Consider the following 19,867-nt stretch of genomic DNA (forward strand, 5'->3'; position numbering starts at 1 on the left):
CTAAGAGCAAGTGTCTGGTTTTTGTTTTCCCTCCCTATTTCATTCCTTTTATGTCAAGTCTTTATAGATTGTAAAGACCAGGAGAGAGAAAGGACTTGCAGCTACTCTCACCTGTTCTATCCTGATATATTTCCTTGTCTTCCTAACCAAACTGTAGGGTAGCATGCCTGAGTCACATTAGCTCTAGGTCCAATTCAGTATATGGATGTTACAATCCTAACATAAGGGTAAGTCAGATATGGCAGTTAAAATTAGACACAAGTTGTTGTTTTTCTGCTGCCAGAAATGCCCTTCAGTGGAGATATACTGACAGGGACATCTGAAAGCAAATGAGCTTCTGACTAAGATTTTATAGCAAACGACATGGGAAAGGGAGAAAGAAATGGCAGGATGGAGAAGTTTCAATGCACTTTTATCCCAGGGATCCATTTACAATGTCAGTGTAAATTTAGTCCATACAATGTGAAGGAGTTGAATTAAATAGAACTTCAGCCACCCTTGTATTGGTTTAGCTGGCCTTTGGCTATCTAGGAAAGTCAGGATTAAGTTCATTATAAATACAAATCAGTTTCAGAGTAGGTCAGAAATAGTCTACTGCTTTTAAAATAATCTGAACAAAAGTACCATTAGCTAACAAACCATTTGTTGACAAATCAGAAATCTTGGAATCTAGCAGCTACTAAGTGAAGATGAAGGTGAAAGTGAAGGAGATCCCTGGGCCTTTCAGGTATATCTTTTAGGCCAGTCTTCAGTCTTTACTACCAATGTGAAAACAAAAGAACTTTCTTTGTGCTAAGTTGTGTTGTGACAAGTACAGCACCAATTTGAATTGTGGGTGTGCTGGAGCTACACCAAGACTGATGGTAAAGGCACTATCATATTCTCCTGATCCCATGATTTTAGAATCTTCACATACTGCTATGACATCTCTCAGTGTGCTTCTGAACCTCTTTGATGCTCATGAGAAGTAAGTTTCAACAGATACTACACTTGGACAGAAATAATGAAATGCACATATAAAGGATGGGAGATATCTGGCTTGACAACAGTACATGTGAAAGGGATTTAGGATTAACATTATCATTATCATCATTATTCTTATTGACCACAGTAGTAGACCAAAGGTTGAACATTAGTCATGAGTGTGATGCACCAGTTTAAAAAGCCAATGCAATTGTAGGTTGCATCAATAGGAGTATAGTATCTAGATGGAGGGAAATAATAGTATCACTCTATTCTTCTTGGGTCAAGACTAATCTGGAATACTGCATCTAGTTCTGGGCACCATAATTCAAAAAGGATGTTGACAAGTTGGAGCATGTCCAGAGGAGGGTGACCAAAATGGTAAAAGACCTGGAAGCCAAGTCCTATGAGGAGCGATTTAAGGAGCTGAGTATGTTTAGTATGGTGAAGAGAAGGTTCAGCCCTGTTTAAATATTTGAAAGGATGACATACTGAGGATGGAGCAAGTTTGTTTTCTGCAGCTCCAGATAATAGAACATGAAGCAATGGATGAGAATTACAGAAAAAAAGATTCCACTGCAACATTAGGAGGAAATTCTGACAGTAAAAGCTGTTCAACACTGGAACACACTCCCTTGGAGAATGGTGCAGTTTCCTTCTTTGGAGGTTTTTAAACAGAGGGTGGATGATCATCTGTTGGAGGTGCTTTGATAGTGTATTCCTGCATGGCAAGGGTTTGGACTGGGTGGCCCTTGTGGCCTATTCCAACTCTATAATTCTCTTTTTACTTAATGTCAGGCTTAGATTAGAATGGGATGTTGACTTCAGTGCCAACATCTATGAATCTAGTCATTATAACAATAGCTTTAATGCTGCAACTGCAGGAATGTCAGTGTGATATCACAGGAAGGAAAATATGTGTAAATACTTCAGATTGGGATGACAGCTGGCTCTCTGTTTTGCTGATGTGCTTTTCTTTTCCCTAATTCACAGTTGGAGCTTTCTTTTCAAAGCATGCCAGGTCATCTTGTCTCTGGGCAAAAACATGGTGTCAACTTAGGGTAAATACACTCTTTGTACTATCAAGAGAAACAATGACAAAACATGGCCAAAAATTCTTGGAAGCTCTCATTTACAAATATGCCAGTGGAAATGTTGAATGTTGAAATGCTTATAAGTGTGGGATTCATTTTTTTTTTGGGGGGGGGGGGAGAGACAGACCCCAAAGAATATGGATGGAAGGGAACAAGTCTGAGGATTCTTTAGAAGATAATGATAACAACAAAACACAATATGACACATACCAACATGCCTGGAAGACTGCATGAAACTCATGCCCAAAGGATGCAAGAACACAAGGCATTCCAATTGCAGGTCAGGGCTTTGAGGGCACATTACAACAATGCAAGCCAATGGTCAACAAAAGTCTAACAGAGTGTTCAAACCTGGGAGAACATGGGTTCAGATCTCTGTTTAGTAGAAATGTTAATTTGTTTGCTTTAAGCAAATCACAGCAGCAGACTTCTTCAACAGAGTGTGCTGGATTATAAAACCCCCAATGGACAGTGACCCTAAGGTAAAGGACATTGCATATTGGCCCCAAATGAAGATCTATTTATTAATGTCTCTTGGAGTGATATATATGTTGGATTGATTGTTTAATGCTTTTAAAAACATTTGCACCAATATCGTTTTGTTTTCAATTACACTTTAAGCCATTGTATGCATCAGGGAGCAGGATATAAATCAAATCAAATAAATTAGAGCCATTCTCTTGCATGCCCAGAAATATCTGAATTGTGTTTGGTTGTGTTTGTGGGAAATTGCCTTCTCTGTGGTTGTACCTAGACTAAAGATCACCTTGCCTGGGGAGGCTTACTTTGCATTTTCTGTTATTTTTGCATCAGTAAAGGGAAATTTTTTCTTCAACAGACATATCCTTCATCTCCTTGGCATTTTATCCATAAATTGTTGGCTCTTTTTCCATTACTCCTGCTTCTGATTCTTTATTATACTAGTCAGTAGTTAAAATATTCATAATTTATGGTCCTATTTGCAAAATAAATAGCCTGTTCTATAGTAGCCACTGCAGTCCTACAGTCTTGCAGAGCTCCAAATAACAACTGATCATATAAGATGTTACCTGCAGTGAAAGGAACTAACTAGTTAAAATAAATTATCAATTAAATTAGATTTTTTTCTAATAAAAGAGGCCAATTTATTATTAAGTTTATAATTAAACTATATATCCATTAAATGAGAGAGAAAACTAAAGAGCCAAAACAATTTCTCCCCACTTCCCAGCTGGTTCTTATTTAAAGCCTAGTTTTATTGGATTTTTGTAGAACAACATCTTGCTTTTTCTTGCTTCCTCAGGTTGAAGTATTATAATCTTTAGGTCCCAAGAGTCAAACCACTTACCCAAGAGTAGTTTCACTGGTAAAAGGAGAACATCCTCTAAACCTGAAAGTAGCAAACTAGCTTGGACTGAGGGCAAGCTGTTGCTTCTCATCATTTGTTGTATATGTTAGTTGCCTCAGCGTACTTACAGGTAAAACCAAAACTATCCCTAGCTGCTCACTATCTAGTACTAGTTCTATATTTGTGTTTATTGTAAGAATTAAAACTGCAGGCTCCAGGATGCTAGAAAGAGATGATGATGGGTAGCCTGCCTAATGGTGACTGAGCAGTGATGCTTTCACTTTTGTCAAGTACTGTGACTAAACCAGAGAACATAAGTCCCAATGAATATACAGGAAGTAATCATTTTTCCCCTATGAAGAATATGTACTTTATTATGGGCACATATTCTCCCTTCAGAAGGCAGTAAATTATAGTATTTATGGAATCTTAATGATCTAAACACAGTTGGAGCCTGAAGGTCAAGGCTGCAAACTGCATCCTAAATTTCAGTTTACAGATGAAGTTGAGTATTTATTGCAGCACTGTTTGTGCTGCTATACTTAAAGCTCTGCCAGCGTTTCCATTATAAACCACTATTTCAGAGGTTTATAACTCACTCATAAATCTCTACTTCAGGCTGAAAATGCAGTGCAAAACAAAGTCTCCACTATGGGAGAGATTCTCTCCCCCACAACACCTTTCTTTTTGTTTGTTTTACCCAAATTGTTTCCCCTCACTAAATGTAAACCACAATCTGAAATATACAAAATGCACTGTCAGCTCTCATTAGACTCAATGGCTCATACGTTTTGAGTAAATAGGATTGTGGAGCTGTTTGTTAAAATGTAAGCAGCACAAGTGAAATAAAATAAAGCCTCATTGTTGTTTCTCATACATCCTTTTACCGTCTGTGCAAATATTTGATACAAGAATTTTTTAGTTACCCCCCCCCCCTCGTTGTCGTACAGCCAAAATATTCAAGACAATTGTCTGAAAACTGAAAATAACTTAAAGAAAGATACTGAAGGTGGAGATACGTTTTAACTCCCATGAAGCTGTTTTGATCCAACTGGACAAAAAAGAAGATATATTGAGGTGGAGAATCCGCTGAACCCTATCCTCAACATAGGTCCAGAGCCTTGGATAGTTCTTTTAAGTGAATAGATTTACTATCTGCCAACTGTGAATCCCCAGCCAAGGCTACACATATAATACCATCTCCCATTTTTGTCTTCCCTGAGTATCTTTTGTTAATAATGATCTATTATAAGGCATTTTAAACCTGTGAATTTTTTGTCCTGAGCAAGTTCTCATTATGACTCCCACTCTCACCTACAAGAATCATGAGCAGGGGACAGACAAATTGGTTGTGTTCTCAATTACTTAGTGGTCTTCCCAGCTATTGTTTTACACTAATGGCTACTAGACACTATTTTTCATTAGCAGCAACTAGCCAAACACTGTCATGACATAGTATAATTTGGAAAGATATTCCAGCGATGAAAATGAAGTGTCTCTCCATTTGTGGCTGCCATTTTCCCACCACCCCAGAATATCACTGTAATGATGTTACAGTGTAAAATAACTTTGACTTGAGCCATCGTTATCCAGAATGAATGTATGAATGAATGATTGAACAGTGACCACGAACCACAGGGAGATTAGAGGAATGTCAGGGAATGTTGCCATCACCCTTGAAATTTGTGCCCCTTCATGCCACTCCCCCAAAGACAAAACAAGAAAGACAGTAACTATCCCTATTATCTATGATTTTTTAAAACTTTCCCTATAATCTATGATTTTTTAAATATTTGTTTCTGCCTGTCTACAAATAGTGTTCAAAAGCGCAACAATAATAAAATACAAGTCATATCCTACTATAAAATTGGCTATCACACCTGGAGGGGTTAATTTAAAATTTAGTTAAATCCGGGAAGAATATTCTTACATGTTAGAGAATATCGTGCAAGCTTTGATGTCTTTATTATTACCATATCTGCTTAGCATTCATGGCACATGAAATCTGTGATGTTACTTAGGCCCGTTACAAACGGGCCGTTTTGTGCGTGTGGAGTGTGCACTAGGGTTAGAAAGGGGCGGTGCTTCCACACCCCCTAACCCTAGTGCGCGCTCCGCACGCACAAAATGGCGGCGGCCGTTCCACACGGCCGCCGCCATGAGGACGTCACAACCGCGCCGCCTCTATACGGGGCAGTGTGGAAGTGACGTCCTCCCTCCATGCCAGGGTGCTTAGTGCGCCCTTAGCGCAGAGCAGGAAGGAGCTCCGTTTTGGAGCTCCTTCCTGGTTTGGTTCGCTGGGCGCAGCCTTCACACAGCTGCGCCCAGTGGACCAAAGGAGAAAGCCCCTTTCTCCTCCTCCCTGCTGCCGCGGGGTGTCCTTGGGGCTTGAAGCCCCAGGGACACCCCTTTTCAGGCTGCGGGAAAGTGGCGTTTTGCCGCTTCCCCGCAGCCTGAAAAGCGGCGGATCGGGGCCTCGGCGGCTGCTATTCTGGCCACTGAGGCCCCGATACAGCAGGGAAAGGGGCGGGTACAGCCCGCCCCAAATGGGCGGTCTGTAACCCGCCATTGTTTCCCCACCATCATCACAAAAAAAAACTCTGCCCCTTTTCTTGGCTAGGACTTAATTGAATTTAATGTTGCTAAAATTACTGTTTAGAAATAAGTTTTTAGAACATGAATACCTATCATGTATTATTGCTGAGCTTTACAAACCTGGGAAAACAGCAATAAATACTAAATTAAGAGAAAATGATTAAATTCGTTATTATAGAAGAACAGAGACTATTTTTTTACCTATAGAATCCTGGAGGAACCTGTGGAACTATGAAGTTTTTCTCAAGATTCTGTAGTACATCATTCAGCATCCTTACGCGGGTGGGCATTCTTTCCTTTGGGTCATTGGCTGGGCGCATTTCATCTGACTGGAACAACTGGGCACTCTCTCTTAGAGTATAGGCCACTGTCAGCAACTGGTCAAAATTTAGGCTGCTACCTGCTAACGTTAAGAGAAAGACATTATATAAAAATACATTTATATTCAGTGGTTGCTTCACTAACATGAATCATTCATGGGGTCTACCATACATAGTTGTGTATACGCTAATCTATAGGTCAAGGGCAGGTTTTGGAGTAAAAATTACAGATTTTGATATGAACCATGGATAAGTTGAAGTCTAGGGGCATGTTACAAAAGTTGTAAAAGACAAAGCAAAAGAAAATGATGCCAAAGAACGTGTTTTCTTTTTTTTTTTTTTTTTTAAAAAAATCCAACAGGCATAATTGTTTGTGTTCATCCTAAAGGCTGGATGGATGAGGATGAAACTGCTGTACATGTTGACTGTGTGATGTGTGTGGAAGGTGACCAGATGTGGGAGAGGCTAACAATGAATACATGTGAAAAAGGATATAAAGGCAAGAGTTAAGATACATTATTAACTTTTATCAAAAAAGGAACTGTCACCTTCTCTGAGAAGAGTGGTGAAAGGCTAGAGCTTAGTCTATCCCAAGAAAATCTAAAAGAAGAACTGACTGCCCCCTCTTCTCTTTAAGTGCTGCTTTGTGAGGAAATGCCAAAGAGCCACCACTGCCAATTTCCCACCGAGGCATTCAAAAAGGCCAGAAACGGCAACACAGCAGAGAGAATAGAAGAATCAGTGCTTCTTTTAGGTTGTCCAAGGACAGACTGTGGTGGGTTACACACCGCCATTAAAGTACGGAGTCAGTCTGTACTAGGGTTAGGAAGGTGCGGTGCTTCCGCACCCCCTAACCCTAGTACGGACTGACTCCATACAAAATGGCGGCCCCCCTTCCACATGAGGGCCGCCATGACGACGTCACGACCGCGCTGCCTCTATACGGAGTGGCGCGGACGTGACGCCGTCGGTCCGCGCCAGGGCGCTTAGTGCGCCCTTTCCGCGGACCAGGAAGGAGCTCCGTTTCGGAGCTCCTTCCTGGTTTGCGGCACCGCTTTGCTTCGCTGGGCGCAGCCTTCAGATGGCTGCGTCCAGCGAAGCAAGGGAGAAAGGGGCCAAGCGGCTCCTTTCTCATCCTCCCCGCTGCCACAGGGTGTCCTTGGGGCTTTAAGCCCCAAGGACACTCCTTTTCAGGCTGCGGGGAATCGGCGTTTTGCCGCTTCCCCGCAGCCTGAAAAGCGGCGGATCGGGGCCTCAGCGGCTGCCGTTCTGGCAGCTGAGGCCCCAATACACCGGGGGAAGGGGCGGGTACAGCCCACCCCAAATGGGCGGTCTGTAACCCGCCTAAGTGTTCACCTTTCACCACTCTACTAAAAGAAGGAGATGGTTCCTTTCTTGATAAGTGTTAAGGTGCAGTTCATAAATTGACCTGTGGATAAGCTAACCCAGTTTTTTGGGATCAATTTTTTAAATTAAAATTTCTAGACCTATACATGAGTATATACAGTAACATTTTTATACAGTAACATTTTTACACCTGGTATATACCATGTACCCTTTACTATTTTCATTCAATGGGGATAATAATAGCAGAGGTATATCCAGATAATCCAGAAGTAGTGATGAAAGAAGTGGACTAAAATTCAATTGTGAAACTTCAGCTTTGAAAATCTTGGCCCAAATTTGATACAGCAGTCCTTCAAAGCTGTTTTTCTTAAAGGTATTCACCAGATGCCAAAAAGACCATGAAGATAGGATTTGAAAGAGGAGGCATTTTATAACCAGAGTGCCACCACTGAAAAGTCTCTCTTGAGTAGAGACCCCACCCACAAATATCACTTGAAAATAATTTTCAGGTTTCAATGTGTGTGGGCGAAAGTTACTCCATCTGAAGACGTTTAGAAGTTGAAGCGCATGTGAAGTTCATTGCAATAGTACCTATTAGAGAGTGGATCACAAGGGCATGACTAAGATATCACAGTCCAAGAAAGGTCTCAGCTGGAATATCATCTGAAGTTTAACATGTTTTTCTGAGCCACGGAGTCCATGCAAAGCTATAATAATAATAATAATAATAATAATAATAATAATAATAATAATAATTTATTTCTATTTCCCGCCTCTCCCTGCAGATCGAGGCGGGATTACAGCAGTCAGCAAATTTCAACAATAAAAACATATTTCAACAATATTAAATACATAGCATAAAATATATGTACATTACGATCAATACAATACAGCTGGTCAACTCTCCGTAAAAAGCATACAATACTGACAGAGGTGAGAATTTTACAGCAGGTTTGGTGGGTAGGCTTGCCGGAAGAGATCCATCTTCAGTGCCTTCCTGAAAGCATCCAAGGTGGTAATGAGATGGATCTCTTCTGGCAAATCATTCCACAACTTGGTGGCCATGGCGAAAAATGCTCTGTGGGAAGTGGTCACTAGCCTGGTATTTATGTAGTCTAGTGATTTCTTCCCAGTTATTCTGAGAGTGCGGGGCGGATTGTGTAGGGAGAGGCGTTCCCTCAAGTAAATGGCCCAAGTCATTTAGGGCTTTAAAGGTAATAATCAACACTTTGTATTGCACCCGGAAGCTAATCGGCAGCTAGTGCAGAGATTTTAGTATTGGTGTTACATGGTCAAACCTCAATGCTCCGGTGACCAATCTAGCTGCTGCATTTTGAACTAACTGAAGCTTCCGAACTTGGTACAAAGGTAGCCCCATGTAGAGCACATTACAGAAATCTAAATGAGAGATTACCAGTGCAAGTACCACTGCTTCAAGGTCCTTTTGGTCCAGGTAAGGGCGCAGTTGTCGTATCAACTGAAGTTGATACCAAGCACTCCTAGCTGTCGCATCTACTTGAGATGGCAACTGCAGAGATGGATCAGTGACAACATTGCATCACAGAATACCTCCTAAACTGCAACTCAACCTTTAGAGGGTGTGTAACATTTTCCAAAACAGGATGACTACTATTCTCCTGGAAAACTATCTAATAATAATGTCTCACTTGGGCTGAGTTTCAACACCCACATAAAAGAGTAGAAAAATTTTAACTCATTCATAAATCCTATTCCACAAATGAGCCAATGTAATTTAGGCTGCCCAAATCTAGGGACAACATCTAGAGGAAAAATTTATAACCATCTTATAGCTTTTGTGAGAACAGCTTCATAGCATTTGTACATGTTTCTTTGCAGGCACTTTACTTGTACCAAAGATATTGTATTGTTGTCTTGTGGTACAACTTCATCAGAAGACAAATTTATAGGGCACTTCCTGTTGTGACGTCAAGAGGAATGGAGACGAGGAGCTTTGCTCAGTCTCCGAAGGTCCGTCGCGGATTCGTTTGAGGCCTCAGCATATATCAGCTGGGAGCCAGAAGAGTCTCCAAGTTGGGGGAAACTCGGAGCGAGGGTCTGCAGGGGACTCGAGAGGCCTTCTCTTTCTGTCTGTATCGGGGAGCCGCTGCAGGGGGAAGAGAGGGTCTCTGCGAGAGTCGGAAGACAGCCGACGCGACGTGAACCATCCTTTTTGGATTACAGTCTTGACAGCAACTTTTTTAAATTTGGGAAAACCGTGTTTTTGGCCCAAACAGGGTTTTGCAAGCATAGAAGAGACTTGGAATGAAGATGAACTAGTAAGTACTTAAGAGAAGTGTAGAGAACTGGTTATCCCTGGAAGCATGGAAGACTGAAATTCAATTCAGCCTGATACCCTGTTGGGATTAAAATAATAGTGATTTCGTCCTTTCACTGTTTTCCCTTGTTTTTGGATGGGAAGCTACGGAGCTCTACAAAAGATAATTGTAAATTGGGACTTTGAGCTCTTGAATCTACAGCTGTTATAACTTAACTAAAAGACAGTATATACCTCCAGCTGATTGGTGTTAAAAAGAAGCTGGTAGAAAACAGGCTTTAGAAGAGGACTTACACCTGGGAAGTGGAGGAAAAGCTGTATTGCCTAAGAATTTCCTTCTTTGAAATACTGGTTCTCTGGCAGAGGAAAGTATACAAGCGAATTGAACTTGGCAAGGAATTATAATTAGAGGTTTGGACCTTACATTGCTGAACTGAACAAATTTTGATTGTTGGACACTCTATTGTTTGATACTTTTGAGAGTTATCGATGGAAACCAGACAAACGAAAAGTAAAAAGGACAGTATGAGCTGGATGCACTCAAACAACAGGAGAGAGTCCTCAGACTGGTCTAGTAAGCAACAGGATTTGAATGTTTTAATTTTGCAAGAATTACGGGAATTCAAAAAAAAACTTTAAAGTGGAGATAAGGGAGGAACAGAAGAACTTAAGAGAAGAGATTAGATTGGACATGCAAAAAAAATTGACTCTTTGAATAAAGAATTTCGGAAAATTAAGGAAGAAGTTCACACTACGACTAAAAAGGCTGAGGAGTTGGAGAATAAAACTGAGGAAATAACGAAATGCCAGGGTAGAGAAGAAAGAGCCCTTTGGGCTCAAGAGAAGAAACTAAGAGATAAGGCGATAAAAATTAGGGGCCTCCCAGAAACAGAAGAAGAAAACCTGGAGGAAATTATAACACCAGCATTAGCTAATTTTCTCGATATACCTATAGATCTGTTAAATGTCCAAATTGATAAATTATTCCGGATTTACTCAAAAACGGCACAAGAAAAAGGCTTACCAATTGCTGTCTGTTTCAACAATTCAAGGATCAGAGAAAAGATCATACAACATTTTTTTAATGAAGGCTTAACTATTGAGAATGTGGAATTAGAGCTAAAGAAAGAGGGGCTTGACTTAAATTGGTTTAATTATTATCAGATTAGAAAAAAGTTCTTAGAGGATAGTAGGACGACGGGAATAGAAGAGAAACGTAATGAATTGGATGAATTGTTTTGGCAGCCCGACAAGAAAAAAGTATCTAAATTTTATAAGTTAATATTAAATCGTAAATTGGAGCAGGAAGTAATCAAAGAGTATATGCCCAAATGGGCTCAAGATCTAGGGAAGACAATTAATTTAAATGAATGGCAAAACGCTTGGAAGAAAACACAAGATTTTACAATAGCCCAAGAACCGAAAGAAAACTTACTGAAAATAATGAACAGATGGTATTACACACCCTGGAGAATTAAGAAAATGTACAAACTAGAGCATGGTAAATGTTGGAGATGTAACTTTGAAAAAGGCAATTTAGTACATATATGGTGGAAATGCAAATTGATACAGGTTTTTTGGAAAGAAGTCCATAGGTCAATACAAAATATATTGGAATATATTGGAAATTAAATTCCCTATGGACCCAAAACTGTATCTTTTGAATATGACTTCGATACTTAAAACTGACGATGAGAAACATTATTGGAAGGTAGTGTTATACATGGTAACCGCGGCCAGAGTAGAGATTGCAAAATTGTGGAAATCAAATACAACCCCTACTTGGGATAATTGGATGTTAAAAGTAAATGATTATAGGATACTTGATATGATTTCCTGTAATGTAAAAAATTTCAGTAAGAAAAGAATGAAGGAGGACTGGAAAAAAGTCCTATGTTTCTGGGAAAAAGAATGGAATCTGAAAGTGGATCTTTTTGATATTTAAAAGAAGGGATTACTATATTTTTACTTTTGTTAATTTAGGCATCAAGGTTCAGGTGGTAAATTGCCTTAGAAGAATCCACTTCCTGATCTCCCTTTTTGTTATTGGTTCTACTTCAAGAGCTAATAGAACGAAAAGAGTCCCACAATCAAGCTGGATTTCAAAATTTGACTCAGGAATAAGGGAAGCGAAATGGACTAAAACACTAACTTGGGAAAAAACCAATTAAGATAATGAAATGTATATGTTTTGAGCTTGCATGATAATGTAACTAGGATTTAAGTTGGGGGATACTTTAGCTTAATTTAAAAGACAAATAGAGCAGTGGTATTATAGCTACTAAAGTATGTGGTCTAACATGCATAATTTTATTAGTAAGCTTTATGGTATTTCTTTGTCTTGGCTGTACATTTAAAGGACGGAGCAAGGTTGTACTAGTATTTGCTAAAAAGGGAGTTCATCTTCATCCCTGGATAGAAGGAAGTCGCATCTGAAGAAGGACCGTGGAAGACAAGAAGACAGATGTATTGGTAGAATATATGTTTATTTTTCTGTGTTGTAAACTGTAATACATACATGGTCTTTTGTAATGAAGAATGATTATAAGAAAGCGATTTATTTTTAATTGTAAATTCAATAAAAATTATTTTAAAAAAAGAAGACAAATTTATAGTAAAACCTCTTCAGTGCCATTCAGGCTGCACTTACACTGCAGAATTAATTCCACTTGACAATGCTTTAACTGTCATGGCTTCATCATATGGAATCCTGGGATTTGTAGTTTGTTGTGGCACAAATAAAGCTGAATATCTAACAGAACTACAAATCCCAGTATACCATAGCATGGAGCCACAGTGAAGGGTCTGGAAATCATGCCCTATGAGGAATGACTTAGGGAGCTGAGTATGTTTAGCCTGGAGGAGCTGGTTAAGGGGTGATGTGATAGCCCTGTTTAAATATTGGAAGGGATGTTGCACTGAGGATGGAGCAAGCTTGTTTTCTGCTACTCCAGAGTCTAGAACACGGAACAATGGGTGTAAGCTACAGGAAAAGAAATTCCAGGTCATCATTAGGAGGAACGTCCTGACAGTAAGAGCTGTTCAACAGTGGAACACAATCCCTCAGAGAGTGGTGGGGTCTCCTTCCTTGGAGTTCTTTAAAAAGAGAAGGGATGGCCATCTGTTGGGGATACTTTGATTGAGAGTTCCTGCATGGCAGAGGGGTGGACTGAATGACCGTTGTGGTTCTCTTCCAACTCTATGATTCCATGATTTTAGTTAAAAGAAATTTCAAACTGCATTAATTCTACAGGGTAAATTCAGGCAAAATCAGTTTAGACATCTATAGGTAATAGCCTATGATTTGTTTCAATGTTGTCCCTAAATCATTTTCCCATTGCTTTAAATAACCAGTTTCTTTATAGTCAGTTGTACAGGACATCTTATATGTTAGAGATGGTTCATTTCTAATGAGCACTATCAAAAATCTATTGTCAAATGTAATTCTTCTACGAACCCTACTATTATTTATGTCTTTCTAAATATAATATTGAATAATGATGGGAGGTTAGGGGGTGATAAAAGTAATCTACCTCGATTTTTAACTTATTTTTGAATAAACAGGTCCATTCATTATTTTTTTGCTCCTAATGGTGCCTTTCTCATACTGCAAAATTCTCCAAACTGAACTTCAATTTCTGTTTGGATTAAATACCATTGTCCTGTATAAGGATATGCAAGGAGTGACATTCCATCTTTTGAAGAAAGTCAATGTGATTGCTTTACCACCATTTTGTCCACAAACCACAATACATGTCTCAAAGGGGTCTTAAAATGGATGGCTTTCAGCACCTTCCACTGAACATCTCAAGACAATAAATCCACTGAACCTCAAATTGTTATTGACAGTGCACTTCTGCTCAAAGGAAAACTCCATTGCATTCAATTTTATTTACTCTCTGCCTAGGATGACACCTTGAGATGCACTAAGATGTTGACATCCTAGGTAAATTTCAACCTTTTTCCTGAAAATTTAATTATTATGGGCTTTCCCCACAACCAGACAAATCTTAAATTGGTATTTGCTGTTCCCATACTAATGTGCAAATTAGGATGCAATTATCTTTTAGTTTTCATACTTTAATGAATTTTGAGGCCTAGTTTTCAGATCAAAAAGCTACATGCAAAAATATCTACATTAGGGGAAACAGCCTCCAAAAAGACATATTAAGATGAAGGAATTTTAAAAACAAACAAACAAACAAAACTGTGTACAAAACATCAAAAATTATGTATGTGTGAAAATGCATAGAAATGTCCATGCAGATTGTTTAAAAATCGCAAACTGGTTCACTTTAGGGGCATTATATGTCAGAAATGGCTTGAAGGCACACAACAGCAAAAATAAAATGAAATGAAAAAATATCAAACCTTATAGAAAGCAGAATACAAATTTATTCATCCTTAATAAAGCATGTGTGATTGTATTTGTCTGCAATCCTGGTTACCTGGAAGTAAGTCATATTGAATGCAATGGCATTTACTGTTAAGTATGCTTATTCAGGTGTGCTGTCTAAAGGAAACCAGCTGAGGCATGATTTTTTATTTTTTATTTTCTTAGAGATGGCAATGCTTATTAGTAAAAAAGCTATTGTCTAAAAACAATGCCTTAAAAGTCTAATATTTATGTTGCATTTTCTTTAATAATCTCTATCTTCTTTCAGGACTGTCTGCTTTTTACTAATAAGCAGCAGCAGTCTACTAGAACATATTGGCATGATAATGAAATGGGAAAGAAATGTATACTTTGACCTAAATATACACTACCTCCTGCTGCTCTGAATACATGAGGTATAATAAGAATTTGACACAAACCATTTCTAGTAGCATTTGTGTCTTTTCAAATCAGTTTCATGCTGCATAATTCCTAGGCAGTGATTTTTTTTTTTTCAACAGAGGAGAAGAAAATATGAAAGCTATGCAGATGGGAAGAAAAGTCGTGGAAGTCATTTTGTTTACCTGATTTGCTTTTGTAGAACTATTTGAATTGATCCTGCTACAGTGTTCTAACCACCATAAGTAGACAGAAATATATAATACTAAGGGTTACAAGTGAGCCAAAGCTAGGCAAAGGCTCTCCGCTGACATTTTCAGTAATGCTGGAGCATTCGTTCTCTTTTCAGTTATCTCTTGGCTCTGCTCATGAAAAGGTTCCTTCATGCACATGGCTTTTGCTTCCCATCTGTGATATCACTATATCATTATATCCAGTTGGCCACATGCAGTTATGATGTCATCTTATTCACTTTATGATACACAATGAGATCGAAACAATTCTAGCCTTCATTTAGGAAATAAAAGCAGGGGGAAAAACAATGGTGAAAAGGAGAAAAAAAAACTTCAAGAGAATAATGGCATTGAATAGTTCAGACTAATATGGTTTTTCTCACAAAATGATCAGTTTTCTGTCACATTTTGTCTATTTGGTACTTAACCACTTAAGTGTGGACTTAATTGTCTCATGAGTAGCTGAGACAATCAGCCTGTGTGTGGACTGTACAACTTCAGACCACAGGTGGTATACGAACATACGTGATCCATGAAATATATTTCAACATGTACATGGATAGGACATATATTTTACCTCTAAAACAAACAGTAAATCATTGAATTGCAGGCTCTTGATCTATACTGGTTAAATGATGCTACTGAAGTTTAATGTTAATCTCTTATCAGTTTTTTCCCCCTTTTGTGTATGTGCATTGGTATCTATGGTTCTTCATTCATTCCAACTGGAAAGGCAATTAAAATTGTGCATCCTTTTTTATGCTGAGATGTTCACATGAAATAAGTGTGTATAGAATGTATGTCACTACACTTTCCTCTTTTCTAACCCCTCCGAATGGGACCTTCTCTGAAGCAGATTTTACAGCTGCACAAATCCATCCCTCAGACACCCTTCATTTGGGGAAATGAAGACAAAACATGCTTTCCATCATGGTTACCCCAGTTTCTTCATAGGGGAGAAACCTACTATGCAGTGATAATTTATGTATGAATCTGCCATAGTTCAATAGAAAGTCATCTATTCTTACTTCCTCAACAAACAGTTTCAGGCAAAATGGTTGCCTCTTGAGCACTGTGCTTTCCCCGCACATTCATAATAATCACTGAATATTTTGCAGACATCTGCAAGGATTTCTGCATATTTATATCACTGTGCATTTCTTTCTTAACAACCTGCTTCAAATATGTGTCAAATGTTGCCCCGTTTTTCCAACAATACATTCATCCCTTTTTGAACTGCACAATGTTATGTCCAACTGCACATTCTATGTACATATTGCATGTTTTTTTAAAAAAAACACAGTATACCTATCTCCATTCCAATGTATGGAATCCTGAAAGCTGTAGTTTCACCAGGTGATCCTCTAAATTACAGCATTAGAGTGGCTTAGAATCATAGAATCATAATATCAGAAAATATAAAAGATAGTTCAGAACCAGATGATAAGGAAAATATGGTACAAAAAAACTGGGAAAAACTTTATGATTTTATTAAGAGAAAATGGCCAAACATACAGAATAAAATTTAAAAGGTATTAAAGGAAGAGAGATACAATTGGTTAAAAACAAAAGAAATAGTAGCAGTTAATAGCTGGACTATTTAAATTGGAAAATGAAGTGGAAAAAGAGGAAAGAATTGAGGACAAAAGTAAAGAAATATTGCAAACTAATTTAATATGATAAGCAAAAGAATGGAAAAATGAAACGGTAAAGGCTTTGACTGAAAGAAGTCATATTTGTTACATGTTAGAAGATTTGATGATTGAAAGTGATTGTATGAATTCATTATTTCTATATGTTGTTTATCGTGTATGATTTGTTGCATATGTTTGTAATAAAAATCTTTTTAGTAATAATAAAATAGCATCATAGAATCATAGAACTGTAGAGTTGAAAGAGACTACAAGGGCCATCCAGTCCAACCCCATTCTGCCAAGCAGGAACTCTCAATCAAAGCATCCCCAACAGATAGCCATCCAGCCTCTGCTTAAAGACCTCCAAGGAGGGAGATTCCACCACAATCTCCGAGGAAGGAGTGTGTTCCACTGTCAAATAGCCCTTACTGCCAAGACGTTCCTTCTAATGTTGAGGTGGAATCTCTTTTCCTGGAGCTTGCATCCATTGCTTCGGATCCTAGTCTCTGGAGCAGCAGAAAACGTTAGCTCCCTCCTCAATATGACATCCCTTCAAGTATTTAAACAGGGCTATCATATCACCTCTTATTATTCTACAATATTCCAGGATTCAATAGGATGGTGCTTATTTGAAACCAAATTTGTATAATTTCATAATATGTATGTTGTTGGGGGGTATGCCTTTAAGTGTTTCCTGTCTTATGGCAATCCTAAATTGAATCTATCATGTTTTTTTCTGGGGCTGAGAGTATGTGACTTACCCAAAGTTACCGAGTAGGTGACCAAGCAGGGAATCAAACCCTAATCTCCAGGGTCATAATCCAGTGCTGAAACCACTACACCACAATGCACAGATATTATCCCCTATATTGCAATTTGTCTTCCAGCTATCTGACACCTTTGCCAAACCTATATGGTGATTTATGGAGACAGGGTTAAGTGTGTTAACTCTTAATAGCATAAATTCCACAGGATAATTATCTTTTCCCCTCCTTCATCTTAGATGTAAAGCATTTTACCCATGTTACACTCCAGCAAACAAGCCATCTTGAGAACAAGGATGCTTGGGGGCAGAAGCATAATCTACAATTGTTAGAAAAATCCACTGGCAACCATTAAAAGAGCAATTGGTTACGCAGTGAAATGATGCTGCATACAATTCAAGTCTGTAGAATAAATATCTGCCTAGCATAAAAACTTTGGGGGAAAATCCAGTTGCGTGTGGTACTGGCAATGAAAGATTCACCATATCGTTCAGCAATCAGCCTTCATGCATCTTTCAAACTCCCCCTTTACTTCTTCTTTTCTCCCCCCTCTTTTTTTTACTCCCCCCCTCCAATTGTATTTACTTAACAACTGAAAATAAGAAGATGAGATTATTCATCCTGATTTGAACTGGAGTAGATTATATAAAGAATCAGAAATGTCAGATAATAAAAGTGTTACTGTTTCTCCCTCAAGTGAAATAACATTTGTAATTTTCTCTTTATTCCTCCAGAATGGTGTCAGAAGATGTTTTAAGGTGATACTAGAGAACACTTCCAAGTGGCATACCTCACCAGATTTTTTGTCAGCCAAATTGTTTATTCAAGAGATAAATCACACTTCTTCCTGTCACTTTACATCAGCCAAGTCCAATATATGATGTTAACATAACTATTAGTGCTTTTAAAACTACACTCTCATTTCTGTAGGTAAACATAGCCATAAGCCTGGTAGCTTCTTTTAAAGACAGTACTCAACAAACAATGTATATATCATGATTTTTTAAATGCCTGCACTGCTATTCTCGTATTCTGATATTTTGCCTACAATGATAACTAGAGAAAGTGCAAGTGAGGATGGATTAGGCATTATTGTATGAATGGTATTTTGTTTTGCTTTGCTTTACATTTTGAATTTGGTCAAAAGTTGTAAAGATTCTAACATAATACTGCATACATACCGTACCTCTCACTAGAAGGCTACTCTTGCTTACTTTGGACTTGATTTATGCTGAGACAGGAGTTGTCATCAATTTGGTATCATCGGCAAATCTGATAAGCATGCCCTCTACTCTTTCATCCAAGACATGGATAAAGAAGTCAAATAGCACTGGGCCCAGGATAGAACCCTGTGGCACCTCACTGGTCGTTTCTCTCCAGAATGAAGAGGAGCCATTGGTGAGTACTCTTTTGGTTTGGCTGGTCAACCAAATACAAATCCGTCCAAGGGTAGCCTTGACTAACCCACATTTGACTAGCTTTTTTACTAGATTTATTTTTGCAAGGATATAGTGGGGACCTTGTCAAAGGCCTTAGTGAAATGAAGATATGCCATATCCATGGCATCCACTTCATCTACCAAGCTGGTAATTTTAAAAGTAAACATTGGTACCTGTCTGTCCAGTATTAATGGATATTTTTCAATTTGGACAGTCTGATGATGTGGACAGGATCCTTGGAGAACTAAAAGCCACCACATGTGTCTTAGACCCTTGTGCATCTTAGCTTATCAAACAGGCCCGAGGGGAACTGGCTGAGTGGGTGAAGGAGGTAGTGAATGCCTCCCTACAACAAGGCAGAGTTCCATCTTGCTTAAAGGATGCAGTTGTGAGGTCTTTGTTTAAAAAGCTATCCCTCAATCAAATGAATAATTATTGGACAGTGTCCAACCTACCATTTTTGGGCAAGGTAGTGGAATGTGTGGTGCTTTCCCAACTCCAGGGGTTACTGGATGAAATGGATTATTTAGATTCATTTCAATCTGATTTCAGACCAGGCTATAGAACATAGACAGCCTTGGTTGCCTTGGTGAAAGACCTACACAGGTAACTGGACAATGGGAATATGTCCCCGCTAGTTCTGCTGGACCTCTTAGTGGCTTTCAATACCATTGACCATGGTGTCCTTCTGAGCCGCCTCTCTGGGATGGGGCTTAGAGGTACTGTTTTACAGTGGCTCCATTCCTTCCTGGAGGGGCAAACTCAGAAAGTGGTGCTGGGGACTTCTGCTTACCCCCTGACCTGTGGGGTGTCATCAATATGCGGATGACACCCAACTCTACTGCTCCTTTCCACCTCAATCCAAGGAGACTGTCCTGATTCTAAACCAGTGTCTGGCATCAGTAATGGACTGGATGAGGGCAAACAAATTGAAATTTAATCTAGACAAGACAGAGGTGCTCCTGGGCAGTTGGAAGGCAGATTAAAGAATAGGGATCCAGCCTGTGTTAGATTGGGTTACACTTGGCTCTGAACATGGAGGCCCAACTCTTTGCAGTAACCAAGAGTGCTTTTGCACATT

The 19,867-nt window shown here is 38.9% G+C and overlaps 1 protein-coding gene across 1 annotated transcript in view; it reads right to left on the minus strand.

Annotated features, from left to right (window-relative positions):
• Positions 1–19,867, minus strand: part of NAALADL2 (N-acetylated alpha-linked acidic dipeptidase like 2) — a 536,053-nt gene that overhangs the window by 41,293 nt on the left and 474,893 nt on the right. Inside the window, exon 12 of the mRNA XM_089507579.1 lies at positions 6,181–6,382. Coding sequence (XP_089363705.1) covers positions 6,181–6,382 — 202 coding nt within the window. The remainder of the gene's footprint in view (positions 1–6,180; positions 6,383–19,867) is intronic.

The sequence above is a fragment of the Sceloporus occidentalis genome, unplaced genomic scaffold, assembly GCF_023333645.1.
Source record: "Sceloporus occidentalis isolate IW3139 unplaced genomic scaffold, rSceOcc1.0.p SCAF_2, whole genome shotgun sequence".
Lineage (NCBI taxonomy): Eukaryota > Metazoa > Chordata > Lepidosauria > Squamata > Phrynosomatidae > Sceloporus > Sceloporus occidentalis.